This window comes from Saccopteryx bilineata, chromosome 2 (genome assembly GCF_036850765.1).
Source record: "Saccopteryx bilineata isolate mSacBil1 chromosome 2, mSacBil1_pri_phased_curated, whole genome shotgun sequence".
NCBI classification, from domain to species: Eukaryota; Metazoa; Chordata; class Mammalia; order Chiroptera; family Emballonuridae; genus Saccopteryx; species Saccopteryx bilineata.
The window spans coordinates 326,107,994-326,124,804 of NC_089491.1; the positions used below are offsets into that span (position 1 = coordinate 326,107,994).

At 37.6% G+C, this 16,811-nt stretch overlaps 1 protein-coding gene across 1 annotated transcript in view; it reads left to right on the forward strand.

The window, feature by feature from the left end:
- The first annotated feature begins 1,971 nt into the window (after nucleotides 1–1,971).
- Nucleotides 1,972–16,811, forward strand: part of KCND2 (potassium voltage-gated channel subfamily D member 2) — a 544,708-nt gene continuing 529,868 nt past the window's right edge. The window contains exon 1 of the mRNA XM_066262176.1: nucleotides 1,972–3,693. Within this exon, the coding sequence (XP_066118273.1) occupies nucleotides 2,579–3,693 (1,115 nt within the window). The 5' untranslated portion in view covers nucleotides 1,972–2,578. The remainder of the gene's footprint in view (nucleotides 3,694–16,811) is intronic.

The window sequence follows — 16,811 nt, forward strand, 5'->3', positions numbered from 1 at the left end:
AAACTTCACTGTGTCCAAAGGTCTTTATTATTGTTGTTGTTATTATTATTATCCAATCCTCCGCATGTAATTTTCAAAGCATTTCAACAGGAAACTCTTTACATCTCATTCCCTATCCATCAAAATGCAGACTCAAGCCTGAGTAATGTATCTAAATGCTAAAAAGGTGGGTGGAGTGGGGGATGTGAGGATGTGCATGTGATCTGATCTTCTGCCGGCTCAGTTCATGTTGATCTTTCACCTTTCTAAAGCATCCAAACCTTAGGGATAGATTTAACTTCTCTCCCTTCACGCCATCTAGTGGTTATAAATGATGCATGTTTGGATTTAAAGAAGGTTCCTAATGACTGGGGGGGGCGGGGTACACAAAAACCAAAAACGGTTGGCCTCGACAATTTCCTAATCTTTCCCCACATCACTGACTCCTCACAAGGACACCTTTAACTACTTTAGCCTCTTGAGATCTGCACAGAGATGCGCAGAGAGAAGGATGAGGACGCACGCTCACGACTCCCGCCCCGTCACGCTGACTCGTAGAAAAGGGTTCTGAATCCTTCCTGTCATTCGCAAAGGACGGGAAAAGGAGTTGTGGCAAGACACAGCCCCAGGAGACTGCCAGACTTTTCGACAAGTTGGATAGATGACGTATTAACCTCTGCAACGTTAACATCTGGTTTGAACAAATAAAAAGAAAGAGAAAGAGGAAAAAGCACTTAGCAATTCCGCCTCGAGGCTTTGCAGGGCTTGCCCCCCAGTCGCCCCCAGAAGACAACCAATTCCTGCGCGTTCCGCTCCGCTCACCCTCCCTCCCAGCCTCTCTCTCTCTCTCTCTCTCTCTCTCTCTCTCTCTCTCTCTCTCTCCCTCCCTTCCTCCCTCCCCCCGGTTTCCCCTTTTCCCACGCTCGCCTTGCACCGGGACCAGGGAGGCAGAAGCAAGACACAGGTCCCCTTGCTGCTCTCCTCCACCAGCCACCGCAGCCCGGCGCGTGCAGCTTCCCTTTGTTCCCCGACGCTCACGCTCCTACCCCGGCAGATCCACCTGGATGCTCTCCCTCGGTGACATTTTGCGCCGGGGCTGGTGGGTGGCTGGGGTGGAGCAAGAGGAGCTCGAGGGGGTGGGGGCGGAGAAAGGTCAAGCCGAGGGAAAGGCGGGAGGCGCCGTTCATAACCTGCGTGTCTGGGCTGGCGATCGGTTATTTATTTATTTCCTCCTTATTTATTGATCGCACGAGCAGAGCGGCGCGGGGAGCCCGGGGACATGCAGGACCACCTACTGGCGGGGAAGCAGCGAGCCGCCCTTCCGCGCCCCCGCGCAGCCGAGCGCCTCCAGCCTCCACTCTCCTGCGACTGCCCGCGCCGGCACCGGCCCCGGGCCGGGCCCCGCAGCACCGCAGCCCCGGCAGCCCCGCTGCTCCGGCGCTCCGCAGCCCCGCACCGCGCAGCTTCGGCACGGGCCACAGTGGCGGCGCAGTAAGTTGGCAGGTGCGAGTTCCCTCGGTTCGCCTCCCCCGCACCTTTTGAACTTGTTGCTGCTGTTTGGCTCTCCTGCGCCCGGCGTTTGGAAGGTGAATAGAAGGAGGGGAGCGCGCAGGGATGGGGGAAGGGGGAGCGGAGCTCGCTTGAGCTTTATTGATGCTCCCGCGGCGCCCAGATTCAACGGCTGCGAGCTGCTCCCTCTGCTTATCCCTTTTCGGGTGCACGGCGAGGAGAAAGTCTATGCAACTCAGTCCCGGTGCACACTTGGCCAGGTATGTACCGCAGGCGAGGCGCGTTCCGTGCGCAGGCAGATGCTGCTGCCGCCGAGGCGGTGGCGGCTGCCAGCTCCCGGGCTCCTTAACTGGCACACTGCACCTGAGCTGAACTTGAAAAGAGAGTGAAGGGGCGATTGGACGAACGCTTTGGGCAGACACCAGGGGTGCTTGTACACGACGGGGAGGAGGATCTATCCTAACGGCCCCCTCCGCGCAGCACCTCTATCTCTACCAATACAGCCCGAGGGGTATAGGCGACCACCGGACTTCCGAAGAGACGTGGGGGCAGTGGCTGTAATCGCCTCTGGGAAGCTACAACAGGTCGCCTTCTGAGACTCCTTTGGCGGGAAGGGCCACTTGAAAAAGGAAGGTTTGCAAGAACCGAAAGGGAAGGTGCAAGCGTTCCCTAATTGGTCAAAGGAATACCATTGGGTGATTGTCCTTCGTGTTCTCTATCCTACACAAAGCATACTGATCCCACGTTATCCACGTGTCAGGAGAGAAATCAAGGACACCTGTTTGGAAAAAATTGTTGCATCTAAAGTACCTGGGTACCAGGAATGGCCTGGTCCACCTGCTGGAAGAGGTTTGGTTAGGTTTGTTGGACGTGATTGTTAGGACATTGTATTTTCCAAACACCTGTGTTTGAGGGAAACTTGCCTTCCCGAGAACTGTGACTTCACTAGAAACCCTACCTTGGAATAACAGTGATACCTGTGGACCACCTTTTTCTGTTCCATTTGTTTGACAGGAGAAAGTGAGTGGTGTGGCTACTTTGACCCACTGTAGAGGCCTGATTGTTCTGCTTGCCTCCACTTCAAGGCACCATGGCAGCGGGGGTGGCAGCGTGGCTGCCCTTTGCAAGGGCAGCGGCCATCGGCTGGATGCCCGTGGCCTCCGCGCCCATGCCAGCTCCCCCAAGACAGGAGAGAAAGAGGACTCAAGATGCTCTCATTGTGCTGAATGTGAGTGGCACCCGTTTCCAAACATGGCAGGACACCCTGGAACGGTATCCAGACACCTTGCTGGGCAGTTCGGAGAGGGACTTTTTCTACCATCCGGAGACTCAGCAGTATTTTTTTGACCGTGACCCAGACATCTTCCGCCACATCCTGAATTTCTACCGCACTGGGAAACTCCACTATCCTCGCCATGAGTGCATCTCTGCTTATGATGAAGAATTGGCCTTCTTTGGCCTTATCCCAGAAATTATTGGCGACTGCTGCTATGAGGAGTACAAGGATCGCAGGCGAGAGAACGCCGAGCGCCTGCAGGACGATGCTGATACTGACAACACAGGGGAGAACTCGCTGCCCACCATGACTGCTCGGCAGAGGGTCTGGAGGGCCTTTGAGAACCCCCACACCAGCACCATGGCCCTGGTGTTCTACTATGTTACGGGGTTCTTCATTGCCGTCTCAGTCATCGCCAATGTGGTGGAAACAGTGCCATGTGGGTCCAGCCCAGGCCACATTAAGGAGCTGCCCTGTGGAGAGCGCTATGCAGTGGCCTTCTTTTGCTTGGATACCGCCTGCGTCATGATCTTCACTGTTGAGTATTTGCTTCGCCTGGCTGCGGCGCCCAGTCGCTACCGCTTTGTGCGTAGCGTGATGAGCATCATAGACGTGGTGGCCATCCTGCCTTATTACATTGGGCTAGTGATGACAGACAATGAGGATGTTAGTGGGGCTTTTGTCACCCTCCGAGTCTTCCGTGTCTTCCGGATCTTTAAGTTTTCCCGCCACTCTCAAGGCCTGCGCATCCTGGGGTACACTCTGAAGAGTTGTGCATCCGAATTGGGCTTCTTGCTCTTCTCGCTCACCATGGCTATCATCATTTTCGCTACAGTCATGTTCTACGCAGAGAAGGGGTCTTCTGCAAGCAAGTTCACCAGCATCCCTGCCGCTTTCTGGTATACCATTGTCACCATGACAACTCTAGGGTAGGTGCCATCAAGGGAAATGGGAATGGAGGTTGGGTATGTGTGAGCTGATTGTGGACCCACTGATGTTGCACAATAAATGAGAGGAAGTATTTTTTTTTCTTTTTTATGCAGGTTTAGGAAAGCATTATTAAATAGTTTAGACTTAGAGGAACTCTTTTGACCTATGAAATGAGAATGATATAGAGATTGAAATACTACTGATGTTGAATATTGATGTCTGAAAGTGATTAATATACCAAAGAAATGTTAGAATTCCTGTATGTAAGGGAGGATCATCAATAGTATATGTATGAATACATTAAAATATAATAAAAATAAAAAAACACAAAAATTGTGCCCATTAAAGGTATGAATATGCACCGTTGTTCTTGAAATGCCTAGAAAATGCTCCTGTGTATTCAAATGAAAAGTTTGCATGTATAGTTGAAATATTGTTTTCATAGGAAATATACTTTTGGCATGCATTTTCCCCTTCAGAACTATAATTCGTTTTTTACATTATAAAATATAGATTATAGATATCAATACAAAAGAATTTTGTAATACATATGTGCATATTCATATGCCTGCAGTTTCACTGTGGCTGATAAATTATGCAGTTTTACAATGTCAGAGTTGAAACTAATCAACTCTATAAAATGCAGTGGAATGATATTTGCACCAAATTTAAGACTTTAGGTTCACAGTTTCAAAACAAGAAACAAGAGACTCTCATCCATCATTTTTTTGAGAAACTACAGGTCCCATCAGGCAATGGTTTCATGACTGAAATAAATGGCATAAAGAAGGTAGAGCATTATCTGGTGAGACTGATTGTCACCAAGGGCTGGTTGTGTTATGAAATTTTGTGCATTCTGTTTCTTCTAGAAGTCATTTGTGAATTCTTTTATTTGGGGGTAATGGTGTTTTGCTAGCAAAGAGTCATATTCTGAATTGTGTTTTCTTTTTCTTAATTTTAAACTGGAATTAAGAATTTTTTAGATTGAGGGAAAAAGTATGAAATGATTAATAATGTTAATCAAAGTGCAGAAAGTAGCAGCAATTTCATATGAGAGCATCTAAGAGAATAAGACAGAACCTTTCATGAGTTCTTAGACAAGCCAAGTAGGCATAGTACCCTTTCTTCAGCTTTATGCTCCTTTTCTGGCATAGTTCATTAGTCCACCAGGGGTTTGTTAATGGCTTTAAGAAAAAAAAGTTATTCCCAAGGTTGCTGTTTCAGTTTTGTGTTTCTGGTTAATTTAATTGCCTTCTTTAAAGGATAATGTGGTTAAAATCAACCTAATTCTTTTTAGACATAAAGTGTTGAACAGAATTTCTCATGTTGTCATGTAGCCAACTAATTGAACATGTTAGAGGTGGAGAAGTTTAGGCTCAGTTAAGTAGGAAGTTGTAGCGCAGTAAAATACAATCATTTATGGTTTCGATTTAGTCTCGCATATTTTTTGAAGTCCTACTGATGCATGTTCAAAAATGAATTAGTGAAAATCCATATTCTCTTGCTTATATTTCTTTTTTTATCCTGTTGATAATTTTGTTAAAAAGTTTAAAGAAGATTCAGAATAATAAAGGTGTTTATTTCTTATCAAATAAGATTATTGGTATATATAGATTTGGTCATGTCATTTTGTCATTTAAAAATCTTAAAGGACAATTGAATAGTGCAAATCAACATCAGGACTTCAAATTAGAAGTACATATGAATAAAAAATGAACTGTGTTAAGAGAAAAGAAAGAAAGAAATATTAAGCAGAAATATGTATGTTTAAAAAATTTTAATTTTACTTATGAATTATAAGGATAGGAAGGGAGAGAGGGAGACAGCAACATTGGTCTGTTGCTCTATGTGCTCTGACTAGGTATTGAATTGGCAACCTCTGTGCTTCAGAGCGATGCTCTAACCGACTGAGCTATCCGGTCAGGGCAAAAGAAAACATTATATATCTTTAAAAATGTGGTGTCAATGTCAGTGTTTTTCATGAAGTATCAGCAAGTCACTTTCATGCTCTGTAATGTCTGTAAGATTCATATAGGCATTATTATAATGAATGTTAAAGAGATGTTAATTTTATCCAGCTAGAAGTTCTATTCTGGACATGCAACATTAGTATTAGTTTAAATTTTGTTTCCTGAAATAACTTCCAAATTTTATTTTTTTATAAAATGTATATTTGTTTTCAGCAGAAAATGAGGATCTCTTAACCATTAATGACATTTTATTATATATGAAAATGCTTATAAGCACCTAGTTCTTTGAAATAATTTTAAGAAACTGAATCATGGTACCTGAGTAAAATCTGTGAAATGGACTTAATTCACATGTTCTGGATGTGAGTGAATTAGAAGTATTAAATATACACTTTCTCAGAACTTGTAAGCAAAATGGGAGTTACTTTTAAGGCTTAAGTTTCATTGAAGTTGAAAAGTTTGTTACTTAGCTCTTATTATCCCCATAATCAAAGACTGAAAAGTTTCATTTTCAGGAAATTAGTCTAATTAATAATCCTGAAGGAATATAGTACTCATACTTTTAAGATTTAGAAATGTTGATACAATCAAAATACAATCCATTTATTGGAAAAATACATGAACATTTAATAAAGCATATGCTTTATAACATAGTACAGTTTCTTAGGAAAATGCCTTTAGTTTCTCATCAAATATATTTACAATATATCTGTTTCTCTGAAGAAATAGATTTTAAAATACGGCCTTTTTGTGTCTTAACTTTGCTTGTATCGTCGTGACTCAAAAACTTTATTTAAGAACAGAAAATATTTAACAAAAGCCATTGCCTGAACTTATTCTTTACTCTGTAGTTTGATACTTATGAGCTGAAGTATAATGTATAAACTTGCTGGAAAACATATGGTGGTTGAAGGTAATATCAAGCTGTGTCTGATAGATGGCCAACAATTTCTCATTACACTTTCTGAGCTCCTTTTACATGACTATTATTTTTAATGGAGTTAATGTTCATCAATTAATACTAATAGAAATGAAAATGGGATCATAAAGGGTGGTTATCAGAAGTCTCAGCTCATACAAACATTATCTACAAAAGAGGGAATAGCCACCAGCTTTGTAATTCAGAACTGACAGAATTATCTGCCTCTCAGGTCATTTTAGATAATATTCAGTTGGTTTTTTGGTGTGAAGAAATGCTTGGGTCTTTCTTAGTTTTATTTTGTAGTCATCTAATCATTTTTGGGCTCCCTGAAATAGCAAATATATCATTATATTATAACTTAACCATGCTTGTTGTATAAGTAATGTGTCAGTAAAACATTTGCTTTAAAATATAATTTTAATCCTACCCATCTCTGATTAATTAGAGTAGAAAACATCAAGAGCACAGTTTTAAAAACTCAGTGAAAGAATGTCAGATTTTTAAAAAGTTTTTAGATTGAGAGGCCATGCGTATGTATGTGTTCCTCTATTGTATCCTTCCTTTCTGTGTCTACGCGTTGACCTGCATTAGGCCCCATTATTGTTTTATTCCCAGGCCTCCCTTCTTTCTATAATGTGAGCTCTACTGCTTTAACCTGCGTTGGGAGTAAGAACCTGAAGCTCCTCCTTTGTCCCGACGATCTTTGGGAGGTAGCACTCAGGCCTTGTTTTTTATTTACATGGTCGTTCTTAAATGTTGCCAAATGTAAGAAATGTCCAAATGACCACCGGTAATCAAAACCAATGAGGTGAAAATACATTTACCAAGGTCCAGCTTCAGTTTTCCGTTGTGCCTCATTGTGTGCGACGTGTGAGGGAGAAGTGGTGCCAGGAGGCCCATGACATAGTTTGCAGAGATGTTTATGTTCAGCAGGATCTACCTTCTTGGTCATGATTACTAATCATTTAGAAACTTTTGTGAAAAACAGAGATCATCTTACTCATGACATAAAATGTAAGAACTTGAGAAGTGTCACTTCTGAGAACATTAGCAATTCTTTCATTTTAAAACAGATATTTTCATAAAGTGTTCAATATGGGAAAGAATGTTACTACGTGGGATTTCTGTAAAGTTCATGTTTAGCATAAACTTTATGATTTAACTACATAAATCATATTCTGATTTCTAAACAAATCTAAGAGAACAAAATGTTCATTTAGTGTACATTACTCAGAAAATTTATGGTAGAGTTACATCTGTGCTCCCAGAAAAAACCTAGTGTATTTGTCTGTTCATAAGAATCTCAAACATTTGCTCTATAATATTTCAATTTTAATAGGTTTGGTAAATTTCTATTTTAAAAAACAGAAAAATTATTTTTTTCCAATTTTTCTAACAATGTAACATGGAAAGTCCTTTTTATAAAATGGCATAATCAGAGCAAGATTTTATATATATATATGACATATTTATGTATATAATATGTTCTCTGTGTTGTGTGTCATATACAAGTATGCTATAAATATCATATATGATAAATAAGTATATTAAGTATTTGTTATATATTTTATAATATATAAGTAGATTGCTACATAACATATATTATAAAATACATATTATTTAAAGGAAGAATAAACTTGTAAATATCTTCTTGCTATTCATTACTATTCTGACTGCACAGCCTGGGGGAATGTTGGGAGTATATCTTGCAGAATCATTTATGTAGAGACTTTTACTTTACCCAGCTGTTACTGAAAATGGATGGAATTATTTTCCCCTGGCCAGCATCTTACATAAATATTGCTAACGTGTTAATCAAATACATCTTCACAAGGTGGAAAGTACCAAAATTTATCTTTCTATTAAAGAGCCTTGATATGAGTAACATCCATTTTTATTTTGGAATACTATAACACATTTTTATTGAGTACTTTATAGGGCATGTTAATTGATGGTAGTTGAAAATGAATCTTTAAAGAAATGTAGAGAAATGTGGTATATATTCCTCTTTTACCAACGCAGGTAACCAAATTGTATCTCTGTTTGGTTTTAGTCATTTGAATTAGAGAGAGTATTTGGCATGACATACATATTTTCAAATGTGTATATTTACACATTTTAAAAATTATGTGTATCTCAATTTCTTTTATAAGCATTTACTTTTTTGACAGACAGAGGTATGTCGGAAAGAGATAATGTGTTTCCTCAACACAATTCCCTAGAGAATGGGCCATCTTCTAATTTTCAGTGGGTCTATGTCTTTTTCTTTTCAGAATTTTTTTTAGATCCCAGATTGATTGACTTAGTCTGACACTAATTTTATTTATATAGTTACTTCATTTAATTCTGATGTCATATGTTTTGTATTTGTGTAAACTTTTCTCTCAAATATACTCATTTCTGAAAATGAGTTAATGAAGTTCAAATTCTTACTTTCTAATTTATGCACTCCTGATGAAAGGAAACTTAGCCGTTACTTATTTATAATTCATCATTTTACGCATGCAAGACCTTTTGTGTTGACAGCTCATAGTTACACAATCAAATAGCAGCAGGATTTTTTGAAATTTTTTTACTCTTTTTTTTCTAAGACCTTAAGACATTATCTAGGAATGTGTAATAATAACTACTGGGGGTTACCGCTGATGCCACAGGGATAAGAAAAGAAATACATTTCTCCTTCTTCTGTTAATATATATGTCTCTCCTAGTGCTAATCTTCGTGACTCGCTCCTCATTGCTCAGTATCGCTGCTCACTCTGCGTTCATTCCCACATACTGAGATTTGCCATGACGGTACCCAGTTGATATAACAACCATGTGTTCTCATCTGGTGAACTGTTAGGCCTGTGGTCATTAAAACTCTTCCATTTAACTTCTCTTTCATTGAAAGAACGAGAATGGTGGAAAGAACATTCACAGAAAAAGGAGCATTATTTTTCCTTCTGTGATAATAATGCACTCTGTTTGTCTTACATTGTGTTTGGAGCCCGCTGGCCTACTGGCTCTAGCAGCTAGATTTGACAGTGTAGGCTGTGGTCTGATATTGAAAGGAAACCCACGGAAAAAAACACCATCTACATTTCTGTGCACAGTTATGCTGCTCCTTGCTTCAGTAGATTCTGTCAGAACTTTTTGCTCTTTAGTTTTCTCCATTGAGAACTAGCCTTTAACATTGACCTTCTCCATGAAGCCTTCTCAAGCTCCCAAGATTACAATATCTGTAGCTGAAGTTACTCTTGACATTAGTAAGTGCTATTTTATATATAATGTATGGTTTTACTTCTTGTCTTTCTAACTAGATTGAAAGGCTTTTGAGGTTTGGGTTTATACCATTTGGGACTTATTACCTGCATGTTCAGAACTCAAATGTAGAAAAATCTGTATTAATGTGTTGCTGATTCTGGTGTGGGATGATACCCACACACCATGGAGAGCTCCTTAGCCAGGAAGCAGAGCCACCTCAACATTAGCAGTAATCTACCAATCTAACTTTTCACTTTGAGCAATGTTAAAAAATTTGAAATTTATGATTTGAACATTTTTTCTTGGAATGTACCACAATCTTCCTTTTTTATTTTTCTCTTTGGACTAAGGCAGGCTATGAGACTTCTCCATCTTTGACCTGTAACTAAAGATTAGGATTAATGGTTGTTGGTGCCCCTTTCCTTAATCAGTTTGCTTTCTGGTGAAGGCTGAGTAAAGTGCAGGTGCCTCTAGGAAGCATATGGAGATATCTTATAATGCAAGAGAATCAGCACAAGAACACCCTGCCTTCTCTTTCAAGCTCAGCTTCCTACCTACATAGGAGCAGGCAAGGAGCCCACAGGTCAAAAAGATACTTTGATGACACCATATGACGAGAAAGGTGTTCTCTTATCCAGTAAACACAAGGTAGCACTTTTTTCTTTAACCAGGTCACTCATTGATGAGTAAAATGAAATTGTTTAAAAATAGTAAACTATTATCTATAAATAACATAAAATAAATGTAGTCTCTCTCAGGAAGACATTCTCATTCTAAATAATTAAAAGGCAAGTATGCAAAAATACACGTAGCAACCTATCCGGCATGGTGCAGTCTTGTTTTCAGTGGAAATTTTGACGTCTGTTATGTAAAGAAGATTCAAATCATAAAACATGTGGGGAGAATATGGAATGAGTTATCAGAAGTTAACAATGAGCAAAAAATAACATTGAAAGAGTAGGATGACAGTTGAAAAAAAATGTCAAACAGACCTGGAAGGATTTTTCTAAAAGTGAAAGGTCTTGTCTTCTTTGCTCTTATGTGGGCTTGATTCTTCCATCTTCCTCATTTCCTCCACTTTTAAGTGTAACAGGAATAGTGCTTTTAGAAACCCAAAGTTTTACACGTAGTTTTCAATAAATCAAAATCTGAATCATAGAGTTCAATTCAAAATATTTTGTTTATCACTTGATACATATCATTGGCCACAATAGTAAACGTAACTGCCAACTTTCTGACCTGAGGAACCGTGTATTCTAGTGGGAGAGAATAATCACATAAATATATAACTTCAAGTCGTGGTGGTTGCTACAAGCAAAATAAACCAGATTAAGAAGTGTATTATTTTGAATAGGGACAGACAGGCTTCCCCATTGGGAATGTTTAAGCTGATGGCTAACTGAAGGGAGTAAGCTGAGGTCAGGGAGTATCCCATAAAGAGCTTAAGGGGAAAAGAGAGGAGAAGTACAAGGATTTCAAGGTGGGGAAGGTTTGATGTGCTTCACTTAAGGCCACTGTAATGAAAGTGAAGGGAGGGACCAGCTTTGTAGCAAATGTTGTCTGAAAGTTAGTTTGGACAAGATGGTATAGAATATTGTAGGCCATAATAAAGACCTCTGGGTTCATTCAAGATATATGGGCAGATATTAGAGAGTTATCAGCATGGTTGAGACAAGATGTGATTTCTGTGTTAAAATGAGCACAAGCTCAAAAACATTTAAACTTTTTTTCAGTGGCCATTTAACATTACTTTTTTCACTACATATATACCTTCATCTTCTGTTAGCTCTGTTATACTTAAGATTTATATCAGTTACTCATGAGATTTTTTCAAAAAATAGAGTTTTTCATAAGAATGCATTGATTAAATTATTCCTGTGTTACAAAAAATAAAACTACCTCAAATGAAAAATGAATTTTAGCTGAAAAGACAAAAGTAGTTCTCAATAGAGATGGAGATTTTTGGGAAATGACTAGAGATTATTATTTATTTTGGATATGGATTGGCAAACTTACAGTTGTTGATTCTAATGTCAGTGTTCAAGAATATCACATATGCTATGGATTCTATTTTTTTTCTCACATTGCAATAGGTCCATAGATATCCTCCTCAGGTGTTTTGTGATTTTTTTGAGTTTGAGAGAAAAAAAATGTTTTATATGCATTGAAATCTGTGAAAATTGCCAGAGGTTATGTATTTTTAAACTCAAATTAAATTGAGACCGTGTGTGAAGCCTGTGTATAATGAAAACTTGGAGAAGCAGAGCTTTGGTACAAACCACCCTACTGCACAGTAAAACAAAATCATGAATGGATGATTGCAGAGAGCTTAGGTCAGAGGAATAAGAATTGGATTAACAGCATAAAAATATTAAAAAATAAAAATAAACTAAAACCAATGAGTGCTTCTTAGATGAGCACCTTGTAAAAATAGTTCTTGAATGTAAGGAAATTCATTGTGGCATCTCACTTTATTATTGTTTCCATGAAAACATCTGTCCTGCAAATACAGAAGCTTAATTTCTGATGGAACAAGCTAGGATTTACCAGGGCCATCATGAGGAAATGTCTGGACATTTCTTTTCCTTTGCATGTGATGAAGTTGTTAATAACAATTACACTCTCAGAGTCAGTATTCTTTGTTAATTTTGAATGGGGACTGTTTTTTTTTTTTTCATCTTGTTACAGAAATTGCAGTTAAATATATGGAAATACTTAATTAACTTCAACTATATGTTTCAAAGTAAGGCCAATTATATTTGAGCCAATAATACAAAAAAAATCTAATCTGAAAATACCTCATAAGGCTTTGGTTTATTTATTTCTGTGAAAGTAAGAATGAGGATTGAAGTTGATATTCAATTGGTTTTCTGATACTTTATATTATTTAATAAAGTGTTATGTATAACATTTTCCAAACATCTACAACCAAGAAACATTCACATTCTTCATTCATATGGTATAGTTTATCAGAATATTACTGTAATTAGAAAAAATGATGTTAATGTCAAGACATCTCATAGGCATTCAGGAGGAGGATACATCACAGCGAAATAGGATATATGAATAAGTGTCAAGAAGAAATTTCTTTCATTTTAGAAAAATTTTAATTGCAAAATTTAAAATGAATATTATTCTCAGTCTTGCAATTTTTCATGATTGCAATAAAGGGCAATTGTTTTAAAAAGCATAATTAACTTAGAGTATATATATATATATATATTGATCTGTCTTTTTTTAATATAGCATTTGTGCTTTCAGCTTTAATAATTACGTGGATTTAATGCAAAATGTCAGAAGATAACAGTAAATATTCCAAGAAAAAGAAAAAGAATGTAATTTAGAAAATGGTTATAAACTCTCCTTTATGAAAATAAAGCACTTTCTTTATTCGGGACTGGCATGGTGCTAGAGTAAATTTCTTATTGATTTTGCAGAGAACTTTATTATTTTTATGTAAAATGTCCAGCTACCTTAATAATCACCAAAATGTAAAGTAAGGCTACTTTATTTCAAAAACAGTTAAAGGCTTCCTTTTTCATCAAGTAGCATATTTTGGCAATATGTTCTAATACATATCTTTTATGCCAAACTTTGAGTTAATTAAGAAATCTCTTTTACTTCTGTCTCCTCATTATATCCCACATTAGTCAGTGCCCAGTTTCTGGATCTATATCTATTGTTTTAAATATTACTAAATTATGCATGAATGTATAAGGTATACTCAAACATACATTTAAGAAATACATACAAACACATCAATGCAAAACATATAGATAGGTAAGTATTATACATGTGCATATGTCATTATACAAATACCCTCTCCTTTTATTTTTTTGAGAGGTCACAAAATGAGCTATTGATGATAATACTTTTAAGCAGTCTGGATATGTAGGATATTGGAAGGATCATTTTATATTTCATTTTCTACCTTTTTATATACAAAAGTTCTTTTCTTTCCATCAGCCTATAGAACTTCTGTTAAAGAAAGCTCTTTGGTGACATTTGGGGACTTCTGTATTTTTATTTTTCTATACAAAATCTTTATCAGATGTTATTTAAAATTAGAACCCTTCTCCTACAATAATCCTCTGATGAGTCACTCAAAGAGATCCTAAATATATAACAGCTGTCTGATGTTGATCAAGTAACTAAACTCAGTTTGCCTGAGATTCCTCATGTGTAAAAATAAGTGAGCAATACCTACTTCCTAGCACTTGTATGGAAATTAGATGTAAATATGTGAGGTTCTTAGAACATTGCTTTACATGTAGGTGCTATATGAGGAATTGTCAATAGTATTAAATATATGATAATAAAATAATATTAAATGTAATACATATTTTTCTTGCATAAGAAAATGCAGTAAAAGAACAGGAGGGAACTTTGGGTGGTGAAGGATATGTCCACGTCCTTGATGGTGATGATATTTTTCATGGATGAATACTATCCTATAAACTCATCAAGTTGTACAGTTTTAATGAGAGAGAGTATCGAGAGTACTCGATATGTACAGTTTTAATGAGAGAGAGAAGAGAGAAAAGGAAGTGAGACAGGAAGCTCTCTATAACTACAAATATATACAAAGAAAAGAAAAAGTCTCTAGCGTCAGTCATTCAGTATACAATTAGGGAGGAGATGATTGTTGAAGATAAAGATATTTGAAAATAATATTGGGAGAGTTACTGAAAACACATCTTAAACCAAAAGGTATTTCTTATTTAGCAAGGAGAATTTTGAGTCACCACATCAAATTTTTGTTGTTGAAAATTCAACAATTAATATAGTTGGGTTACCAAATTATAAAAATTCCATGTCTCTGGCAAACTGGTTTTGAAATGAAATACTTATTCATTTCTGTATTATTACTTACTCTGCCAATTTGAAAGAGGATCTGAAACAATTTACTGTCAAATGAACCAAAAAGATTAAATAAAACAAGTGCCAAGTATTAAATATGAAGGAGAAATGATAGAGAATAAAAGTTGGGTTAAATAAAGCACTACTGAGCATAAAATTAGTTCTGAATTTTCTGGCAGCTAAAGGAAAGAAGGAAAGTGAATGTGTTTACAGCTCTATTTATCCAGCAGAGGAAAGTATCTCACTTCCGGTAAAGTTTTTTAGAAGAGTAAAGCAGTTATTTCACCAATGTAGTAAACCAATAATTTGACAAATATTTAGAACTATTTTTTATTTTGGCCATATAATATGATACCTTTTATAATGCAAAGTATATAACTTTGTAAGCATACAAAGGTGTTTTCATTGGAGATATAAATGGCTTGATTAAAATATATAACTTCCAGTTCACTACAAAATTCATATACAGTGTTTAGCAAATTCTTAGTGTGGACTGAGAAGCACGAGAATTAGAATCACTTGGGATATTGATTAAAAATCCAGATTCTTAGCACTCTCCTAAAACAATTTAAATAGTGTCTGGAGATGGGAACCATGACAACTGCATTTTTACTTCTCACATCGAATTTTAAAAACCATGCATCTGGAAGAATGGATGTTGAGTCTATTCCTACCGTTATCATCCTGGAGTATTATTGACCTTGAGCTTGAATTTTGAATGAAGGTAAAAAACCAATTAAAATAATGAGACAAAGTAGCTAAAGTGTGAGTTTTTTAACCTTACTTAATGAATATATAAATATAGACAAAAATTGAATAATCTTGAATCTAAGTGATAAATGATTCTTTATTGCAAAAGCCCTATCCTTATGGAGTACTAAGGAACAAGGTTTCGTGGGTAGTAACCATTATAATGGACTAGTGTTCTGGAGAGCAACTAAAATAAAGAAGACACAACAGCTTCCTTTTGAAATTTACGATTTTGAGCTTTTAAAGTTACTGATTTCCGGCCCTGGCCAGTTGGCTTAGTGGGAGACCATTAGCCTGGTGTGTGGATGTCCTGGGTTTGACTTCCAGTCAGTGCACACAGAAGAAATGATTGTCTGCTTCTCCACCTTTCCCCTCCCTCTTTTCTCTTTCTCTTCTCCTCCTGCAGCCATGGCTTGATTGGTTCAAGCACATCAGCCCCAGGCACTGAGAATGGTTCCTTGGAACCTCTGCCTCAGGCTCTAAAACTAGCTTGGTTGCAAGCATGGCCCCAGGTGGGTAGAGCATCAGCCCCAGATGGGTGTTGCTGGGTAGATCCTAGTCAGGGCACATACAGGAATTTGTTTCTTTACCTCCCCTCCTCTCACATGAAAAAGAAGAAAAGACATGTTACTGATTTCCTAACACTGTCAGGGATCGTGAGTTGAGTTTTCCTAATGCCGGCACAATTTAGCTGACCAGCTGATCATAGTGAAAATGACAAATATAAAGTCATAGATCAGAGCCTTGGAAGAAGGAAAGAGTTTATGAGAAACAAAACAGCACCATGTACGAACACGATCTAAGTATTATGAAAATGAGAATTTCCTTGGGTAAATTTTTTCTCCTTTTTCTATTTTATTTTCTTCTATATAAGCAGAAAGTTGGTTTGAAGAGGACTTACTTTCCAAAGAGGATAATTTTTGATCACATGTTAGGGATTGCAACTGTGGAGGACTAAAGATAAAAAGCAGATTATTGGTGGCTTCTTAAATTGTAATTGAGCAGAAGGGAATTTGCATGCAAAAATTCACTGAATGGCTGATTTGATTTTGAGCTTTTTAATTGGCTTTTCATGGCCGTTAGTCTATCCAACATGAAGTATGCCACAAACCCTCTCCCACGAGGTCTGAGGGGAAAGAGATCTGTCTTATGAAAGCCTGAGAGATAATTAATATGACCAGGAATTGCAATTCATTTCCTGCCTTGGAGGATGCTATCTTATTATCTCTGATTACGGGATTTCTGGTCATCAACTTTTTGTAAAAAAGGAAACCAATAGTCAGAAGTTATGATTCTATCATAAAAGTGCTAATTAATATACTCATGAAAATGCAAGTGTTCTTTCATGTTAGGATCAGGAGGACTGACAC